Source organism: Apus apus, chromosome 1 (genome assembly GCF_020740795.1).
Source record: "Apus apus isolate bApuApu2 chromosome 1, bApuApu2.pri.cur, whole genome shotgun sequence".
Classification (NCBI taxonomy): Eukaryota; Metazoa; Chordata; class Aves; order Apodiformes; family Apodidae; genus Apus; species Apus apus.
In genome coordinates this window covers 113,162,555-113,185,329 of record NC_067282.1, presented here as the reverse complement: position 1 = coordinate 113,185,329, position 22,775 = coordinate 113,162,555, and the positions used below count along the sequence as shown (strand labels likewise).

Genomic DNA, 22,775 nt, shown 5'->3' with positions numbered 1-22,775 from the left:
AATACTCCAAAGGGACCAGCTAGGTTCACTAGATAAATAAATCTAAGTTTTTAAAAGTCTGCAAGCAACTTACCTACCTGCTAGTAGGTCTGGACACAGTATATCATATTTTAGCTTTGCCTGAAACACATTTGATTATTCTTCTGGGTTAAATGCAATAGGGAAGATGAATCATTAATTATGCACTGATTATCATTTATCTTAACTTGGTGATTTATTTTTTCTTTCATGTTCCAGTTACTTTGTGTTATCCCCAGCAGTGATATTGGAAGATATCTCCACATTAAAACACACCAAATAATCATACTGTCACAAGGAAGATCATAGCATCCTAGCAAAACTTTCTTAGAAGAGAAAGAAGGAATAGACAGTTAACAGAAACACATGAGCTTTAGGCTTAATTCAGAGACAGGAATTGCTTTCTCAATAAATACTGTGGATTTCCAGTCCCACAGATCTGAGACAGTAGTTGTCTGTAGAACACATACACCTTCAGTTTTGCTTTCTGCATCTCGGAATACATGAGCACTCGTGATACAGCTGGAGTTCACTGCTTGTAACACCTTAGGTGGGAGAGGGTAAGGCAGGCTGGTGCAAGCTGGAGTTATGTGAAAGTTTGCTAGAAGGCTACCTTCAGGTCTCCATAGGGTTAACATGCAAGTGAATTGCTATTCTGATCTCAAATACCATGAAAATGGACAGATCCATAAATAATAATCTCCTTCAAAATCTGTTCAAGGAGATGCTATGTAAGAACTACACAGTTATTGCGGTGATGATATTTCCTCTGCATCTCTAGTGAAAGTATTATTTTTTCTTGACCCTGGTCCTAACTAATTTTTGGTTGGCATTCAAGAAAGCAGAGCTGGAAGTGCTGATGAACTGTTGAAATACCAGATCTGACAGCCAGGCATGAAACCTGCCTTGGCTGACACAAACAGACAGAGGGTAGAGGATGTAAGATAGTTCCTACTTTTCCCTAGGTGATAATCTGCAGCTGAGTATCAGTGAAAGCTTCACAAGCTTTCAAGTTTCTCTGCATCCTGTTTTGCCAGATCAGATTTGGAGGGCATCCTGCATTGTACTGGAACCTTTATCCATGCTATAGAGAAGATTTTTGTAAAAAAGAAAAAAAGTGAAACTATCCAGGCTGGATAATTTTTTAAATGATGTCTTATTTGCAATGCCATTAACAAGACTGTAATTTTTAGGGTGTGTTTTTTTTTATTTCCCCATGATTTTTAAGTCCTATGTAATTCATATGACAGAGACACTCATCATTAGATAGAAAATTGTTTATTTCAGTTTGGAAGACCTCAAATTGTAGAGAAAAGGACAAAAAACTGAGGATACTGGCAGGCCAAGGTCCCTGTGTCTCTAACTGGACCACGGAAATGGCCTAAGTGTAACATTGTCTGTGCTTTGGATGCTGATTACTCCCAGATGTATATTTGTTTAAATAAACTTTCAGTAGTAGTGTCAGCCTTTAGCTTCCTATCAGAATTAATTCCACAACACTACAGCTTTACCAAGTGGGTGGTCAATATGTTTCTTTTCAAAAATCAGTACTTCTCTTGTCTTATTTAATACAGACTGCAAGACAATCTCAGTATTTTAAGATTATGTTGTTAGGATTTTTTTTTGTGTCCTGTTGTATACTAATGATTATTGAACCAGCAAAAGCTGAACGCTCTGATTTTATAAAAATATATTCCTTTATGAGTAGCAGATTATGGGATATTGCTGTAAGGATATGCCAGCACCCAGATTATTTTAGCAGATGCACTAACTACCTAACTATAAAAAAATCATTGTGAAGACAACTGAAATCTTGGCATAAGCAGTCCTTACTGAATTTACTTGAAAACAAAGCAGGGTTTGTTTTGTTTTATAAGAGCTTTGAAGCAAATCTGTTTAACAAGCTGAATACTTAGAATGCCTAAAAGCTCCAATGAAACACCAATTGACTTTAATTTGTCTCATACTTTGGCAGGAAAGGAGAAAATCCTGGGAGAATGACCTTGCTTATTCCCCATAGTGTAAACAATTGAGAGATAGATACGAACAGATCCATATTCTCCATAGGAGCCTTTTTTGCCTCTCAGTACATACTGTGAAATGAACATGTAACTCACATTGGTGTCGATAGCAATTATGCACATGCACTGGGAAGGGAAGGAAATTTTAAATTGGTAACTCTTCATAAAATCTTATTGCAACTGTTCTATAGGCCACTGTTGATTGTAGTGAGCTAATAAGCATTAGTCAAATTCCTGTCAGAGCAGAGAGGTAAAATGTTTAATAGAAACTCGCTGCTTAATCACTTTCCAAAGAGGAGAGTTGAGCTAAAAGATATGTTTTGTAATATGTTTTTCTTTTTACTATCTCTCTGTCACTCAGTACTAGTTTTGTCAGTGAATACCACCAGATGCGAGAAGGTAATTTAAATATCGGATTAATGAAAAATTCATACAAAAATAAAGGTGAGTGAATACAAACCTGCATGGTTAAGCATTCCAGTCAGGAAATGTATGGGCATTCTTCATTTTACCTCATAATGAATAATGCATAAAGTTATAGCCTTTATTTATGTGATCATATATTGCTTCTTGAATAATGTAATTTTTTTCAACAAGTTTTAAACACTGGTTTATGCAATTTTTCTAGTGCTATCTAGTATTCAGTGTATGCTAGGGAGAATCCAGTAAAGTCTTCTATATAAAATCACATAGCATGCTAATCTTGTTTAACAAATTTACAAATAAATCACCCTTTCTAGAACATGGTTCATCTTTGGATCCAGACAGCTCTGCAGGTGACTGAGAGATAACTCAGCAGTGTTTTATTTCCTCTGAGGTTCCAAGCAGCTGACCCCACTACAGGATATATTACTGTCACAGGCAAAAAAAAAGCTCTAAAGTTAAAAAACAATAATAGCTGTAATATTGCTAACAACTTAGAAGATATCTTACAGATCCATAGAGATTACAGATTCATAGACTACTTATGAATGTGCATACCAATAACATGTAGCCTGTGAGTCTGGAGTCAACACATCTTTGTGTGCCTCTCCTCTACTCCTGAAGTTTAATAAACTCCTTATCACAGGAATACCCAAATTTTGCCTGCTACCAGGTGGCTGCAGAACTAGCAGTGGGTCACTGGAATGCAGAAACTGAGATCCTTCCTTCCCTACACTGCACCACAGAAACCAAATATATTGTCAGATGAGGTAGAAAAAGCACTTTCCCTCCCAGCAGCTAGAACTGTGGAAAAGATGGGGGAAAGCATTTACGCACTCATACATTTGCTCTTGACATTCCTCTTTAGTAAATGCTAGAGAAAAAAAGAAAAAAGAAAAAAAAGAAAAAAAAAAGAAGTGAGAGACCCTTCAGTGGTGTGGAAAACCAAAAAACAAACCTTTCAGAGCACACAGCAGTATTTGTTTTGTGATGTTGCTACCTTATTTTATTCTCCATGCTATAGTGACAGCATGTTGCTTTGTAGCTACAGATCTTTGTTGTCCAAATGCTACAGGTAAGTGTTCAAATATCACCTGGGACAAAGTATTTTCCCCTTTCTATTCTGTTTTGGTTGCTTTGTTTTTACATTTGCTAAGAGTACTGAAAATGAGTATGAGTCTGCATTTTGGCCTTGCTAGTGGATGGCTAATCCTAGTAAGGTAGAAGCAGCACAAGGATGACACACATAATTATCTAAATCATCCATATTTTGCACTATGATTACTTTCATCATGCTCTTCACCAGGCATATAAAATTAAAAGATCAGTTTAAAGAAACTCTTGTAATCCATTTATAAATAAATTAAGATTTGCAGATTTTCTTCAGTCTGCATACATGATTACACCACTCTGGATCTCAGCATCCTCACAGCTAGATCAGATGCGACATTGTAAAGTCTATTGAAAAATGTTATTTTGAATAAGCTTGATAAGCATTAAATGGGGTAAAAAATTGTTTCGTTGCAAGCCAGGAAGAATGCATACTTGATTAAATATCAAAGGCCAAATTTGCAAAATAATACCATCAGAGTAGAAGCAAGTTCAGCTTACAAGCATTAAGGGAAGACATGATTAAACTGAGTACGATGCACAGCATCAGTCATCGTTACTACACAATTCTGCTGTCTGCTGAAGTTTCTAATCTACAGTAGAAGTAAGATATTTTGTTCATTGGGTTAATATATAACATCTGGAACAAAGTAATTACTGCAAAAGAAATTGAGAACTGTGACAGAATTTTCATGTATATATATGTTCACTGGATAAATCATCCTGACATAACAGAACTCTTTGTTATCCTATCAGACATACATTAGATAAATCTTTAGCATAGCTCTTTTTTTGCTGCTCTTTCTGTCAGACCTTAAAAAAATTGAAATACTAAAGCTGAAAAAATGTTGGTCAGACATTGAGTTTATCTAGCAAATTTTAAGAAACTAATGGTTTATTTCTTTCCTACAAACCTCTTGTATCACAGAGCTGTGGTTAGCTCAGATAAAGTAAACAAAGGGGGTAGGCAGGAACGTATTTACAATAAATTTGTTGAGTACAGGTTCATATACAGCAAAAAAAAAGGATAACTTAGTTCATATCACTGATGTTTCTTTTCATTATTCCCACTTAGTAATCTTAATTGCATATGATGTATTTTGTAGAAATTGTTACTGATGATGTTTCCATTCAAGCAAGATTTAAACAAGCTTGTAAAATAATTTTCCCATAGCAGTGATGACCGATGGGTGATTCAAAGCTCAGACATATACAAAAACCAACAAATTATCTTTCAACAAAATAAACTATAGTTTTGGTGTAAGTAAACAAGGTTATTTGCTGTTTGTCCACTTCCTGGACTCTACACAAAGGCAGGCAATGGACAGCTACCTGTCAGTTCATGCCTCCTTCTCTTTAGCCTCCTGGCTGTCATAAAGCAAAGCACTGCAGTGCAGAGCAGGAGAAATCCACTGCTGGAACAGGTCTGGAACCATTTCTATCAGTTGGGGTCCCTTCCACTAAGCTAGATAGTATTTTCAGGTAAAGAGGTTCTGATTTCACAAGCAAAGGTTTAAAGAGCAAGGCAACAGTTTGAAGTTTAAGGCTAATTTTTATCAGTAGTAGAGACTGCCTTTGGTGAAGAGGTTTGCTTTGGGTACTTCATTGAAATCCATGATATAGAATATATATTGTCATAAGAAATTTAAATAATAAATAAGACTTAAGGGCTAGCGATTACTCAGAATCACATCTAAATTTCCAGGAGGCAATAAGAAAGAAGGGGTAAACCAAATTTTGTCACGTTTCTGAGTATTTATTTTTTTCCCATTTGGGAATCTGCCAGTCCCTCCCAGTATGAACCATGCACTGGGACTGAAGGTCAAGGACTGAATGAGTAGCTCATTTTAACCTTTATTTCTCCTACTACTTCCCAAGCAGATCTGATCAAGTTGCCGTATGTACAACTTTATATTAATGTTTTCACTTATTTCTAACCTTATCCTGTCCCAAATGCCAGATACTGTAATTCAATTTGTATTACATGTTTCCCTGTTCTGTAATGGCTTCACTTGTACCAAACAAGGGTAAAGTATTGCCAGTCACCCAAAAAGGCCTTGTGGCATAGGAATTTCTTGGGAAAATCAGAAATCTAATGGTAATGCCAAAAACTAATAGCCAAATCCACCTGAGCCAAGTAGCAAAATGAAAGTAGCCCTCTGCATAATGACCCTGTGAAAGTGTCAGAGTCATAGAAGAGAGAATAAATTTTCAAATGAGGTCCAGTGTATTCTTTATTTCCTGTCATTGCAGAGAAAAAAAAAAATCACACTATGAAATTATATTATAGGAACCTTATAATGTAAATTTATGCGTACGTTATACATGTACTAGATATAACATGTATTTAAACTTTTGGAAAGAAAAATTCAGAAATAGGAAGTAAACTCCATACAAAAATATTTCTACAATACATAATTCCATTCAAGATAAATTAGTACACTCTTTCCAGATATGCTTGTTACTATTTACAAGGAAAAAAAATAATAGAGAACAATGAGAACTATCTTTTTTGAAAAGTTTAGAGAGACTCAGGCAACTAATAAGAAAAGAGAAAGGAGGATATGAAAATATTTTCAATACATGCAGAACGGTGCCGTATTGACAAACACATTGTTATATCTGTTAATGTCAGATATAAAAATGTTTGAAATATGTAATTTGGTTTCATATTGGAGAGCTGAAGAACTAGCTATTATATTGTCCTAACTTAAATAAGACTATTACTGTCACTCAGTGAAAGAGATTTATTATTAACACAGGTCTAAAAAATTAAAGACAAATTTGCTTACATTTTTTTATCCTTTAAATAATTTGTTATGGTACAGCTAAAAAAACAGGCCAGTTCATTTCTTATCTTTATCTCTTCATGCAGTCATGTTAGATTACCTTCAGGTTTTTGCTTTGGCTTTTTTACCTTCACTATAATTGGACCTTTTACATAGAGTGTACTCTTCATTCATTTATATTTGGCAGTATATTTAAGTACACCTGGCATTGTTAACCAACATCCAACAATTATGATAATCTGACATGCTATTTGGAAAGTTATATTGAATTTTTTCTTCTTATAGACACTAATTACATATTTGAAATGATGGATTTTGTTTCCTCAGAAGAGTGCTTCTGGATCACTTATTTATCATAATTTGAGAAAGTGATATGACCTTACTTCTTCCATTTCTTTGGTTTCCAAAAATGCAAACACAGTGCAAAAACCATAAATCACATGCCATCAACTAAGTGTTATAAAACCATTTACATGAAAACAGAGTAATTCTGTCCTATTATCTATCTGCCTGGTAGTTAGTGCTCAAGAAATGCAGGTTGAATAGAGAAATGACTGAATTAGTTAATATTTGACATAATATACCACATTTAGTGTGATTGTTAAGCTTTGGCATATGCCTGGAGAGCCACAAGGCCATTGTTATTTAGCTTTTACACTGGAAGAGCAACATTTCCCTCTCACCTTCCTTCACCTCTCCATGCCATTTTACTACAAGCCTTCCTGACCCATCCCAAACAGGAGTCCTTGAAGGCTCCTGTTTATGTGCCACACTTTTCCAGTCAGAAATGTGTTGTGGGAGATAACAAATGAGTGCCACTGGAAAGAATCACATTTATGTGACTCGATGTACACAGCTCACCCAGAAACTGCTGCCCCTCAGTGGTTGTACACTTTGCAGCTTGGGCTCCTGCATGGGAAGGGGACACTGTGAAGCGCCGTGTACAACCAGGCACAGGGCTTCCAAATGGTTCCCTTCCCCCTGGTCTGCAGAGCTGCGAACCATCCCTCACCATCGGGTGTGCATTTTATAGACACTGTTTAATTGTGGGTGAATGACAACTTAGACACTTGCAGTACTCAAAACAACTACAAACAACTATTTTTTAAAAATTTTATTTATTTATATATATTTTTTTTTACTGGGAGGAGAATGAGGACAGACTGTGTTGCAAGAATGATGGAAAGCAAGAACACTTCCGTGCATGCAGTAAGTCATGGGAAAGTGGTGAAGAATGCACCAAAGTCTACCTCCTCCCCAGGAGGAAGTAAATCCAGCATGACCTGAAAACCTCTGATTAGAGAAAATGGTTGCTTTGAGCTCTCAGAGTTTCAAGAACAGAGCTTTGAGTGAACGCATCTGTTACTTTAGTGTCCCTAAAGTGCTATTTTCAGCCCTTAATTATTAAGTTGTGTTTGGTACTTCCACGTAACCACCATGCTGAGTAATGTGTCACTGAAGCCTCTAAGCACTTGGAGGTGTAAAGAACAATGAAGTAGATACTCAACACTTTTTCTATTACATCTCTCAACATGCCTTTGCAAAACGCATCCCAGTTAAGGGCAGGGTATTATGAAGAACTTCCTGCAACATTTATTCCACTTAGGGATATAGTTATTTAGCATTTCAAATAGCCTTGAAGTGTGGAAAATGGCCACTGGCAGCTAAGTCTTGGAAAGCAGACTTTCAAGTAGGTTTTCTAAAGTTAAAAACCCTACAGAAATGTTCAGTTACTTCCTTCCACCAAAAAAGGCAATGAACATTTATAGGTCTTTAAAATCATGTCATGTCACAAAATCCATTTGAACAGCCTCATCAAAAGATACCTTCTGTATTCTATGATTTCTGCATTAGAGACTGCAAGCAGTCGTGAGATTCCCCTCACTTTTAAGCAGGTGGCAGTGTAGGTTAGAGAGACATAGATTTTTCCTGCAGCTTGACAGAAATTGTCGCTTTGCAATTTCACCATGTATCTTAACCCAAAGTAACAATATATAGCAGTTACTGGGTCCTATCTAGATGGGGACTGGCACAAATTTTGAATAGTATGTCTTTGTTGACTGAAAACAGATGCAGCTTTGTGAGCTTTATGTCTCAGAATGAGACACTCCAGTAAGAGACATAAAACGATCTCTTTTCTTTACTATGTTAGCAGGAGAACCCATCTTCTGAAGAGGTTAGAGGATGTTACAGTGCAGTGATTCAGCATCAACCATCCATGTCTACTGTTAAACATTGATAGTTTTATACAAAAACAATTTTTTTGGCCTTTATTCTGCTGGATGGATCTTCATTTATGCTACTGACATGGAATCAACAGGCAAGGCAATTTAACAGACATTTGCATATTTGGACTACCTTTTTTCCCCCCAGGTTTTTTTCAATCTTTTCTGCATAAGAAGTTGCATTATCTAGTATTTGTACCTATGCAAAGCTAGTAAGGTAGGTGTCTTTCATGTATGTCTTACAGTATTAAGCTAAAATAAATAAAATGGGACAACTGAGTATCACTTCATGAACTGTAAGTGGCTTTGATTTGCTAATGTGGGAACAGAAAAACTACTTTTCAGAAGCAAATTTTGAAGATGACAGCAAACATGGTAAAAGGGTCTGTGATTAAGTGGTGGTTCTTACTTGGAAATATGAGAAATGTGTGTGTGAGTGACTACTTTTGTGGAACTGGAGCAACCTTCAGCTCAACTGGTTCTGAGACAGCTGGACCTAAATCTGAGAAAAAAACAATAATTCATCCTGCACTCTGGGCAAAAAAAAAAAAGACAACTTCTTTGCAGAAATTGTTTTTCAGATTGTTGAAACACACTTGATTCTGATTTACCCAAATTTTAGGATTTTTCAATGAGAATGAACTGAACTGGTAGGGAATCACCCAGATTCTCCTTAGGGTGTTGAAGAGTACAGAGCACCAGAGAGGTACTGGTGGAGAGAGGGAACAAGAACTACGGTGGCAGCAGAGAAAAAAGCGTTTTATATTCCCTGAACATCACTAGATGAGATTCCCCATCTGCCCATTTTAAACTATGTGATGAAAATGCTTTAAGGGCTGTAGTGTGTTGAGGAGAGTTTCCATCAGCCACCATATGTGCTTCAGAGGCACAGATTATTCTCTTCTTCCTCTTGAACGACTGAGTTCTCAGTGACAGCTTGGGTTTGACGTGAGGACCTGTAACTGAGCAGTTAAAGTTGTGGGAAGCGTTGGGGGAAGACCACAGGATTGTGAAGAATGGTAAAGGTGGTCATCAGCCCTGCTCTGTCACTGATCAGCTATCTGTGGGGTCTTGGGTAACTGCATACCATTTCAACTCCCCATGTATAAAAGGGGAAGAATCTCCTTCCAGCATGCTGGGGTCTGGAGACGGGAAATATCCCCTAGTAACCAGCCACTGTCTTCACTGCACCATGGAGAAGAGAAAACCAACTGGAAATGGAAACTCCGCAATCCTCCCCCTTTGTTTTCTCCACAAACTCTCCACAAACGGCTCTTTACTCCTCTTCACACCCACTCAGATCTTTACAGAGGAGCTCCCAAGAGCTCTTCCAGCTCCCGTGGCCAGGGCCGTCCTTCCCCACACTCATTCCTCAGCTACGGGGTTCAGGGGCTCCTTCCTTCCTCCCTCTCCCCACCACGGGAGGGAGGCTCTATCTCTTCCCCCCTGCCCTGCCACGGACACCTCGGAGAAGGCGACAACTCCATGAGGGGCGCGACACGGCACCCTCCTCCCCGGGGGAGAGCCGACAGCCGGAAGGCAGGGGGGGAAGGCGGCGGCAGGGTCGGGCCCCGGGCGGGGCTGTGAGCGCACTCACGCACCCACCTCCCACCGCCACACGCGGGGTCGCGCCGGCAGGGACACCGCACACGCAGACACCCCCTCGCACACACCCCCGAGACCCCCCAGCTCACAGACACATGGCTCTGACACACCCCGCAGAGAGACACCCCCTCGCACGCACCCCCCACGCAAGCGACCCCCGCGCTCACCAACGCACCGCACATACACCCCCCCACGCAGACACCCCCTCACGCTCCCCCCGCAACACGCCGCCCCCCCTCAGACACACACAGCTACACCACAGACACCCCCCGACACCCCTTCCGCCCCCCTCCCCAGCCAACACACTCACGCATCCCCACCCGCACAAACGCGCCCACCCTCCTCCCCCCCAAACACTCCCCCCACCCCCCGAACACCCCCCTCCAGATACCCCGGCCCTGACCCCCCCTCCCGACGGCCCCGCTCTGCGCAGACACCGCCCCCCCCCCCCCCCCCCTCCGTAAGCCCCCGCAGCCGCTCCAGCCCCCACCCCCCCCCCCAAAAGCCCCCGCAGCCGCTCCAGCCCCCCCCCCCCCGCACCCCCCCGCAGCGATGTCCCCGCCAGGCGCGTGCGCAGGGGGCGCGCGGAGCTGTCCGAGCGCTGAGTGCCTGGCGCGGCGCCCCGCTCCGAGGCAGGGCCGGGGATCCCCCGCCGCCCCCGCCGCCCCAGCCCCTCTCCCGCCCCCGTCCCTCCCTCCATCCCTCCCCTGCTTCCCTCCGGCCCGGGGAGAGCCGCCGCCTCCCTGCCCAGAGAGGGGGGAAGCAGACCGACCCAGCAGCCCCACCGCCGCTGATCCATACCCGTTTTCACAGCGAGAGGGGGGGATAAAACATACCGGCACCAGGCTGCTCCCAGCGCTGTTCCCTCTGGCGTGATGCTCCTCGCCTAGTTGGGTTTCCTCTTCCTTTCCTTTCCTTTTTTTTTTTTTTTTTTCCTTCTTCTTTCGTTTCTTTCTTTTGTTTCCCTTCTTTTCTTTTTCTTTTATTTTTCTCTTCTCTTCCCCCCTCCCTCCATCAGCACCAGCAAGACGGGGGAACGACCAGGTCTGATGCTTTGTCTCTTTTGTGCCGGCTGCTGGCGATGAGCCTAGGCTTGACCTGACCATGATTCCAAGGACTGGCACTTCTTTTTTACCCCCAGTTTGTAGAGATCCAGACCTTCTCTTCCTGATTGCCAAGAAAAATAAATTATCACTGAATTTGGGGATCTAGGCAGCACCAGCTTACTTTTCCCTTGCATCTCTCTGGAATCGCTTCTGGGATATTTTCCAAATCACCACAGAAAGCAGGAGGAATGAACCGGCAGCTAGTGAATATTTTGACAACCTTGTTTGCGTTTTTCTTAGAGACAAACCACTTCAGGTAGGTGATACAACTCTGTGTGGTGGTATTTGTGAAAAGGTTGTGGAAATTGTCACTGTACAGATACTACGCCACAGTAACCCAGTTTGTTTGCTATATGTAAGAGTATTTCTTGCTCATCCTATAGAGGCTATCCCTTTTACACGAGGAGACTCGTTGCTTGGTAACAAATGCATAAAATAATAACCTCAAGTTTGGATGAGTTATTTTCCATTTCTCTGATTCAAAGACCTGTTTTTTTTGTTGTTTGTTTTTGGTTTTGTTTTCACTGAGTATCAATATAGTTAAAAACCTTTTCTTCAGTTTTCTTTCCAAAATGCAAATTGTTTGCTCCCGCCAGAGTTTGTTTAGGAAGTTGCTTTGGTTCCCTCCTCTTCAAGCTTTGGAAATGATTGAACCAGTTTTGTCAGGGATGTAGTTATTAAGAGAACCAATCCTCAGATTTTGGGAAAACCGTGGATCCGACCAGCATTGTGCTCACTTAAAGAAGCAGTACGTATGATGGTGGTTTCCAATTATTTTTTTTTAATGTTTCATGAGCTTTTGCTTCAGATATTGAGTTTTTGCAGTCCAAACCAAACAGGTCAGTTATTAACCAAAACAACATTTTAGCTGAGATTCATGATTATACTCTATGCTTCTCTGTGTCTGTATGTACACATATAACGTGTTTTTATATGAGTAATGAGGTATATATATACAGTGACAGAGTGAAATAGTGTTTATATTAGTGAGCCTGGGATCACCACACAACACATAACTACTGGGATCTTAATGAAAACAGAAGTAATTTGTCTAGTGACATCCCAAATAAACACACTGGATTAATTTCCCAGTTTTTATTAACTTAACTGAATGCTTTTAGTATGTAAGAGGGGAATAGAATCTATTCAAAATTAAAGATATTTTGTAATGGTACAGTGACATCGAGAAAAACAAAAAGAAATAAATGCCCCCCGTAACTGGAACCTGAAAAAACAGGGGGGATCAAGCCACAAAAACTCACTTTCACCTTGCCTTTTAATAATTCTGGTGTGTTTGTACAGCGATAAGGGATTTGATAGTTGCTTCTCTTTCCAGATCCTCACATGTATGTCTAATTTGTTTTTACTTGTATAGAGATGCACAAAAAACCCCCATAAGACACCCCTGAAACAGAGTAGTTCCCTGTGGGCAAATATTTAAATAGAGAGTGTTTAAGAAGACACAGTCATAGAATTACTTTCAATATAGCTCAATTATTATGTTGAAACATAGATTTAGTGAAATCGGGTTTTTTAAGAATTCAGATAATGTTTTATGATTAAATCTGTGCCTCTACACAACAAATATCACCATTTCATTGTAATTCCTTTTTCCCAAGGAAACAACCATGGGGAACTCCTAAATTCTCATTCTCTGCAATACTTAATCTGCTTGCAACATGTAATATATGCTGTGTACACCATGTTTTGCATACATTATGTGGTACCAGAAGTTTGCTCTTACATCCTGAAAACAGAGATGTGTTCCAAGAGCTTACATATGAATACCAACTTGTGATAATATTGATAAATGTTATTACCTGATGTTCATTGGTAAAAAAAAAACACGTGTGATCAGATGTGACTGACTCTGGAACATTTTTTGTCATGTTGGGTAAGAATCCAGATGTTCACTAGCATGATTTAAATATTTGTTGAGTAGCATCTGTAAAGAACATATTTTCTTTTGCATCTATATTCTCCTCAACATTAACTAAGATTTTTCAGTACTGACAGCTATTATCTGGAAGTTTAAGACCACCTTAAAGCAGTGTTAACATATAGTTTTAACAGCATATATATAATTGAAGCAATGATATGAAATAGGGTATCAAAGACCCTGTAAGATTGATCTACACAGTAAGATGAAGAGGCAATTGAACCTTTTAAAGTCTTAGAAGAGTAATAAATTTATTTTTAAAGCTGAATTTTTTTTTTCTCAGTAGTAAAATTGTGTCCATGTATACTACTTTAAGCTCATTTTTATTCCTAGAATGAAGTTCTCAGGTGAAAAACAGACTTTATTATTCTATAAAAAGATTGTTACATTTACTGAATCAAGACAATTTTTTTTTTTAGTGATATAATTTCTCCATGACTTGAGTACAATACAAGCTAAATATTAGCTAATGGTGGCTAATAATTTATTTAGGACGACATTCTGTAAAGAACATGATTCAAGATCTGGAAAATCCCCCTCACAGACCCTGTCTCCTTCAGATTTTTTGGACAAATTGATGGGAAGGACATCGGGGTATGATGCTAGAATCAGACCAAATTTTAAAGGTAAGTTTTTTTGAAGACTTATTAATTAGTTATTTAAGTTTTGGACAAATTATAGGTTTGAGGCTTTTACCTCCAGGTTCTGATTCTCTTTTAAATAACTTCAGTTTTCCAATGGAAATATATCATGGAGATCAGTTGATCCATGGAGAGGACTAGGAGAGCAGTTGAGGTAATAAGGGTCCAGAGCTTGAAAAACCTCTTTTCACATGACAATAATATTTGACTGCCAGAGGTTCCTTAAGACCTTACTAATTCCATGTAGTAAATAGAACTCCAGATTTCACACTAGAAACAGTGGAGGTGACTTCTTCCTGAGATTTTTAAGCCATAAAGATAATAATTTCAATGCTTCCAAGCGGAACTATTGTCTTCTATATGGCAGTGTCTGAAGAAAATGTCTATGCTTTTGCTCAGCTTGAAGAAAGTAAAACCTTCTTCCCCAAAGTAGGGAGATAGGACTCAAGGTATGCACATAGCAGATTTTATCCTGCAGACATTGACTGAATAATAAGATGTTGTCTGAATAAGAACAACCAATTTCTCAGGATACCTACAAAATATAAAAAACACATTCTATTTCTCACTTCCTCCCCTTTTCTTCCAAAATTTGTACTGAGTTGTAAAGAGCCATCACCAAGAGCCATCACCACCTTTCCAGCACAAAGAAGGCTGTGAACTAGAGGCTTCTTTTGCAACCATTAGCATTCACACCAAGTTTTCCCTGCTACAGTCCTGTAAATCCCTATGGAAGTGAGCACACAATGTCTCACAGCCTTGAATGAAAGGAGTCAGGAGAGAGGTTTTCATTGCAAATATTTAGCACTTCTGGAGAGCCCTATAATTCCACCAGAACTGTCTCTTCTATGCCAATTTAAAGCTCAGAATGTGGTTTTACTTTGAAAACTGATAAAATGCTTCCTTCTGTAACAAATCTCATGCCAGTGTACACTTGCTTAGTAGTGCTGTGAAAGTTGATAACGTCTGTAAAAAAACAATCACTTCTGAGCCAGTGAATGAACTGTTAGGAAAGAGGAAGCTTGCATGCCAATGAGAAAAAGTGTTTAATTAAATTTAGATCAAAGATCAGTTCCTTCTCTCTGTTCCACAAGTGAAAATTACAAGATTTGGAACAAAGTACTTTTTAAAACTATTTCCTACACCTGAATGAGGAAGAACCTAGTATCCCTTTCAGATCCAAAGGTTTGAAAGCTGACCAATTAAAAAGCTCTAGTGAGGAAGACTTAGGTTTTAATTATAGAACAGTTTTCAAAGTGCTTATTGAGTTCCTGAACTGCAGTCCATATTAGCTTGTAGTAAGTAACATTGTGTTAGGCTCTCACATTTACTTGGTGTGTTTTCACGACTATCAGTGAAGTTTTAAAGAATGCAAAGGAAAGCAGAAATTGCCTTAAGTAAGGTAACAATTATTAAGAAGTTATTCCTGCCTTTTATATGAGAGGAACCCTTTCGGAAGACTTCTGCTTTATCTTTTGTAGCTCAGATAAAACCAGAAAGAGTAGTAATCCCTGTATGTAGGACAACTTAAAGACAGCTCTTTGGTGCCCCCCAGTACGTGTCTAAACCCATTCCATGAAAAAAACAAAGGGACAGATTCACAGCTTTGCTCCCCTGATGTGCAAGTGGCTAGTGCACTATGTTGTACAGTGCATGCTGAGGTGTTTGACAGACACAGTTCCCCTCCAAGTCCCATGGTTTGTTTGTGTTTCCCAAAGGCAAGCTGCTGCCTGATGACACCTATGAACCCTTAACAGCAAAGAATCTGTCATTCCTTACTTTTTTTTTTTTTAATAAGTCACTTTCAAGAGCAGCACGGCATTTTGCAGCAGTTTGAACTGACAAACAGATCTTCAGTGTTTTTTCTTAATTATATTTCTGAGCTCTCCTGGAGCTCTCATTCTTTTGGTGAGGGGTCTAAAAGGTTTTCTTGTTCTTTGCTATATTCCTTTGAAGGGCAATTTGTATCTCAGAGTTCAGAACTAGAGAGTTAAGTCATACTGTTTTGAAATTCATGTCAGTAGTCAGTGATCAAAAGTCCACATCAAAACCTTGTCAGCTGGTACCCATTTTTAATAGTCAACATAATGTACAGCCATTCTCCAGCTGCCCAAATAATGTTAACATTTTTTAAAATTGAAAATACTTACTCTTCTATGTTACATGATTTTTCCTTTTAAAGAATAGGAAGTATAGCTGCAAAGTGATCAAAATAGATTTATTTTTCATGAAGTTAAGTAGTAGACAGATATTTTTTGCACTGAGTCTTGACTGTGACAATTACACAAATTCTTTCATCTTCTAACATTAATTAATCTGTTTGAGATCTTTTTGTGGGTATGGGCTATTGTACAATGTTGACATTCTAAATCATATAAATGGATAGATGGATGATATGTTGAATGATTATCTAATTTATAACACTTTTTGTATTTTTAAGTAAGAACTTTTAAGCGTAAAAAGAGGTCTGCAACAGCAATGGTTTAAACTAGAGATCTGCTATCTGGGATTAATACTTGTTTCCTGTTTTTCACAAAAGACTTTGTGGATCAAGATGCTTGTGCATTTTTTCCAACTTTTCTTGACTGTGACTAGTTCCATAGCTTTCTGAGTCCACCATACACATTTTAAAGCATCTGAAGTCTGATTTAATGAAAAGGCAACTGAGTAGAACCCATTTATCTTATACCATTGATTATACAATAAATTTACTTTTATGATTAGTCTGAATTACTGGAAAACAGCAGCTATCTGATTAACTTGTGGGAAAAAGACTATGCATTCTGAAGACAGAGGGAAATGCTGTTTATTGGAACAAGGTGTTTAATCCAGATAAAACATTTCATCATTAGTTACTTTTTTCCCTAACTTGCTCTTGTGAACTAAAAAATTCAGGAAGATAGTGGCAGAGAAAGAGTTGAATATATAAATGTTTGGGGGGGGAGGTTTGTTTGCTGTGTTGTTTTGTTTTTACAGAAGTGCTCTATACTGCAAAAATATTTTTTTCTTTTTTTTTCTTTTTTTTTTTTTTTTTTTTTTTTTTTTTTTTTTTTTGGTAACTTGTTGTCTTACACAACCATTTGAAATCAGAGGAGCAGATTTCTGGTTCTCCTTGACACATCCAGTAGTCATATACAAAATTACCAGGCTCTGAGAGGGACTATCCCCCTGATGAAGAGCCAGAGAGAACAGCCAGAGTGACAGCTCTCAAAATTGCCTTGCTTTAATCACTGTCTGTCAGACACTCGGTGTATACTTTTTCATCTTACACTTAGCTTTTATTGAGTTTGAACAGGCTAATAATTTGTATAAGGACACAGAGGGGAATACTTTTAAATGTAAATATAAAGACTGCAATCTAATGCTAATTGAAGTCCCTGAGCGTCTTTCCGCTGACAGCAAACATACGCTCGTGGTTTTATGAGTTGAATTGCTGTTTCTTCTTCAATTGTAACATCATTTGAGCATGGTTTCTGTAAAATAATAAAAAGTGAACCCTGCTTGATATACTTTTAATCTGATTAACATTAAAGTTGTATTTTTAAGTCATAACAAGAAATAACAACAAATCAGACTGATGTCTTGTACTTTCTCCACTGCTTGCTTTCCTTTCCTCAACAAAACCAGAAATGGCAGTGCAGGGCACTTGTGTTATGAAACTAGCCAAGAATGTGCTTTGTCACTGGCAGAAACCATGGATGGTTAAGTGATGTCTTAGATTGTTGTATACTCAGCTCAGGCTACCACAAGAACTCTGTGTGCAATGCCATGATACAAGGGATCAATCTACAAATTAATCACAAAGTAAGATGGGGGCTTACAGAATGTCAGCTTGAATTAAAAATTTCCTAGCAGGTGTTGACCTTCAGAGATTACTAAGAACACCTTCATCTTCAAAAATCACTTACAATCTAAGCATAAACTAGAAATGATCAGGTAGAGAAAACTATTTATCTATAGGCACTACCATGTTCTTTAAGCAATACTTGAAGTAGTAGACTGGCTGTAATACACTGGTTGGAAAGAAGGGGAGTTGGTCACCAGGAGCTCCAGAAGTGTTATCTTTTGGTATAGAAAACAATTGCAATGAGGATGATAGCAATTTTCTTTTGTATTGAATTTCATTCTATGTTTTGAGTGCATTCTTTACCACCAAGTCATTATTTGATAAAGAATATTCTGATTTTTATGGAGTTACTTGAAGATGTGCAGCAACAGTCCCCATTAATGTTACCCTTGTGACTGGATGGTGCAATGCAGTGTGAATTAACTTGCCCCAAAGCTGCTGTTTCTGAACTCAATGAAGTCTTGTCAGAGAGATGTAGTTTGGGGGTGTAGTGATTGCAGTTGTAAAATATTAGTCTGTGATTACAGTGGTGTAATGTCATTTTGATGCTGAGTCAGTGGGTTTGTATCTGAATAATAAACACATGGACTAGTTATTTACTGAAAATTAGCTTGACAACTGTTACAGGAAATGGCTTATGCACTTTAATACTTTAACTCCTTGGCAACAAGGGTCAGTTTCTCCCATATGTTCAAGCCCATTGCTTACTTATTTGGCCCCTGAGTTTACCGGTAATGAAATGCTTAAAAAAAAGCATGAATGGAAACCACTGAATGACATTTAAGAATGAAATTAATGGCGTCAGGCTTAACTAATAAAAGAAGCTTCTCTATAGAGGCACTGTCTGCAGAAGCTGACATTAATCTAGATGTGACACTTCATAATAAATACTTGTTGGGAAAACAATCTGTAAATACATATGAAAATTAAAAAGCTTACCTAAGATAGGCTTTGGGATTGCAGAGATTAGTTGCCCAGTGGTTCCAACCTTCCCAAAGCCAGACCTCAGTTGCTACTGACTACTGGTCAAGAAGACAGATGCAGTGGGTATGCTGCACTGGGCTATTTCCCATACAATTTGAAGCTCAAAGGGCCATACATGCCCCACAGTGATTGAAATTCCATTCAGGTATGACAGCATGTAGGAAGGAATTGCATGTTATCAGTGCATTCTCGTTGTAGGGCATGGGCTGAAGGTTTGTTGTAAGAGGAAGGAGGCTACTTGCCCAGGTTTTGGATGTGGCCAAGCCATTCCACTCCCTAAATAGAGGTTATATGAGATGGGAGAGTTTCCATTATTAGGGAGGTATTCTTCTGGTTTATTTTCTGCCTAGAAACATAACTACAGCTTTATGCTGTTATCGGGTGAAGATATGTACACAAATCTCATGGCACAGTTAGATGAGACATGAGGGTCCTTACATAGAGAATAACAGATTTGGTTGGGTTTTTGTTTTTTTTTTTAATTTTTCTTCAACTGTAAAAATGTAGCTAAGGAAATTATGTCCAGCTCCTGCCCTAGGGGGCATGCAGAAACCTTTTTTACTGCAAATATGCAAGGATTCATTTAATTGTGTTTCTTTTAAAATTGCTGGTAAAGAGAGCTATGCATTGTTATTCTTCTCTTTCTTTAATTTCATATTATTTCCCAGAACAAGAGTAAGCTGGGGGAGGTGCATGGCTGTTCAGGTTATGTCTAGGCTTCTAGACAAATGGGACCAGAAAGCAAGCCCTAGCAGACCCCTGGATTATCTAAGCTTCTTAGCAGTTTGTTTGTTCCCTGGATCTCTTTTTGAGCTTCCTGCAGACAGCTCTCTCCAAAGAAAGTCAGAAAGGCTGTGAGCATGTAGCAGTGTAAGTACAACCCAAGCAGTGCTGCTTGGCATCCAAACCGAGGGTCTGTCCCTGCTCTTCTTTTATAGTTAAAAGGTTAGACACAGTGATCCATATCATACTGGTTTGTTGCCTTTATCCAGAATCAGAGATTTAATTAAGACATATCAATAGACTTGGTTGTTGTCATGGAATATTGGTCTTCTGCTGCATAAAATGCCAAGGGAATTTGTGAAAAACAAATGTCAAAGCAGAGCTAAAGACCTTAAATGTAAGATCAGGAGACATTATTGTTCTGATAGTGTTCTAATTTAAAGTTATTATTTTCATCACATCCAGTATCATGTTTAGATTTAAATTTTCTATACAGTTGAAGTCAATGCCTCAGGGTCACTTATTAAGTAGCTTGTTGTGTTTCAGCTGTTTTAGAAAATGTGCAATTTATATATAGACTGTATCAAAACATGTACATTTAATTTACTATAAATATACTTATTTTTAAACTGCAAATCTGTTACATGCAGTGATATAATAGCTAGGAATATATATACATAAAGCAGACGTGCAGCTTTATTAGACAAACTTGTTATCATTTTTTTCCCCTTTGGAAATATGAATAGAAATCTCTGATTAAGTAATCAAAAAATGCATGTTGGATGGTTCAGCTTCCAAATATGCATTTAACAATCTTTTCACAGAAACAAGTGATTTTAAGAGTCTACAGAGAAGACTCCCCCAGAATTTCTTAGGCAGGGTTGTACAGGGTGTGATATAGCTCTAAAAGGAAGGGTATACAATGCCTGACATAAATAGTAACTTACTAATGTCATAAACACCAAATCCATGATTAAAATTAAAAATATACAGTAATACAAAGGCTGATTCTGGAAAGCATGACATTCACCAAGCATTCAGTTACTTACCAGGGATAAATTAGAAAAGCCTAGTGGTTTATCTCAACTGTGTGAGCTACCAGCAATCCTCAAGAATTACAAGGGCATGAAGGCAACATTGATTGCCCCTTATGCCTCATCTACATGTCACTAGCTGGGAAGAGTAGAAGCATAAAGGCTTCATGAACCAATAAAAGAAAGAAGCTTTTAAAACAGGATTAAGATGGAATATAAGTCCACAAACAAAACCACCTGGAAATCCCTTATCCACCTGCTGTGTAAAGCTGGCAGTACATTACTGTTTTAAGTTTCCTCTGATTCTCTCAGTTCTGCTCCTGAGTGTGTCCAGGACTACCCCAGGCTACCTCACCTAACACCCACCTTAATCCTAAACCAAAGCCAGCCTCCCTGCTGAGGCACTTCTCCACCTCCATCTCCTTGTAGGGGCAGGTACCTCAGAGCCTGCTTTATATTTCACAGGAAAAGGAGGCTGGATCTCAAAAAAACCCAACCCCATAAATCCAAAACACTGTCTATGAGTGGCCTGCTGCTTTTTACAATATACAGAAGATTTTTGGTCCAGTTTCCGTTCAAGTTCAGTATCTGATCCACAGGGCTATAAATTATTCTCAGTGGTCCATTTTGCAGCAAAGAGTTCAAACTTCATCAAGCCAGAGAGAAAATACAAGGGGAACGTGACTTTTCAGACTGCAGTAAAGCTGCTTGTCCGAGAAGCGAGATTCTTTACTCTAGACCATTTTGATGTGAGGCACAGAAATTATTGTTGTAGTCATTACACCTTAGAGGCAGCTGATGTAAATGTTACAGAAAACATTGTAAGAACAGGGATTGAGAGCCAGCACTTCTCTCATTCTTCCCTATAATTGTCCTGACCACTAAGATACAACTGTGCATGAAGGGACTTTCTCTTTCTCTGAATGTTGTATCCTAAGTGCTTTGCTGCACAACTTGCTGGGCTCAATAGGCTATCCACACCTACTAAATATTTTTTTAAAGTGACTATTGTTGCACTTTAGGATGAATCCCATTTGCTCTGAATAGGAGACAGTGAGAGAGATTCCACCCCATTGCCCAAGAAGCCAATAACCTTATAGTCTAGGAGATGCAAGTTCACATCCCTTCAATCAATGGTAGGTGTAAAAGACCTTAGAATGAACTTCTGCCTGAAATCTCTCAACACTTGCTATGGGATGCAAAATTGGTTGTATTTTAGAAGGAAAGACTAAAATGCTTGACAGATTTTTCAAAGCGAGATTGTATGTGTTGACTTGGTGGAGAATGCTCTAAACAGTGGAACCTGAATGAGGTACCTCAACCTTGCTGAGAAGCAGAGTTTTAGGAGGACTTCAAAGACTGCATTACAAATTATTTGCTCTCAAGAAATGCTGCCGCACCGCGCTGAAGCATCGTGCTCTGCCCATGGACTGTACATGGCCCTTAGAGCTCCTCCTCAGGGGCCTGAGTGTTACTCACCAAAGTGTCAGACACTGCGCCTCCTTCTATCTGTAATAGGGCTGAGATTTTTTTTTGTCTATATCAAGCAGTGGGTTGTCCAGGGAAGCACAGTAGCAGTACAATGTGCTTCTCTAAAAGCTAATAACCCCTACCTGTGTGCATCTGTGTCTCCAAAGTCCAAGACTGCATCGAAGCAATAGGGCACATCTGTGACTAGCAGAATTTTGGGCAATTTCCCTTAAATAGTAGTATCTGATACTCAACTGATACACACTGCATGAACGAACTCATTCTTCCTCCATTCCAGGAACATGACTATGGGTTATCTACCTTGATTTTGTACTTGGGGAAATATAGCTAAGAAGAGGCTGAATGCTTTTCTTCAGTAGCACAGTTAGTCAGGGAAAACCTAGGATTAAAATTTACCAGATCAATACTCTTTATGTTAGGCTGCCCCTATTGACTACATTGCTAGAGTATGCTGTCTTTATGTCTTTGTTTTAGGCTATAAAACTGTCTTATTAGGATTGCTCTTTCTTCTTGTGCTTTTTACTATGCCTAATAAAGAATTAGTCCTAAATAACAAATTAAATAACAATAACACTTTCTCTGGAATGCTGCTATAAACTCTCACACTGCAATTTAAAGCAATTATTGAAGAGATGCATGCAAACTACATGCATGGGGCCAAATGAGGAGCATATGTAAAAACTATGTTTTTTGCCAGATGTGAATGTCCCCCATGACAAACTAAAATGAAGATGAGGCCACTCCACATAAGAGTTTCACACTGCAGCAATTTTCCTTTCCAGACATTGATATCCCATCAGATGGAGCGTTCTGAGGTGT

At 38.8% G+C, this 22,775-nt stretch overlaps 1 protein-coding gene across 7 annotated transcripts in view; it reads left to right on the top strand.

Annotated features, from left to right (window-relative positions):
- Positions 1-10,895: 10,895 nt before the first annotated feature.
- The window catches only part of GLRA2 (glycine receptor alpha 2), a 133,132-nt gene continuing 121,252 nt past the window's right edge, over positions 10,896-22,775 (top strand). For 5 of the 7 annotated variants that reach the window (XM_051641155.1, XM_051641124.1, XM_051641115.1 and 2 more), the window contains exons 1-2: positions 10,896-11,553; positions 13,729-13,862. In XM_051641155.1, coding sequence (XP_051497115.1) covers positions 11,486-11,553; positions 13,729-13,862 — 202 coding nt within the window. In that variant the 5' untranslated portion in view covers positions 10,896-11,485. Of the gene's footprint in view, positions 11,554-13,728; positions 13,863-22,775 lie in introns of those variants that run through there. The other 2 variants (XM_051641147.1, XM_051641140.1) reach the window with 2 other exon arrangements.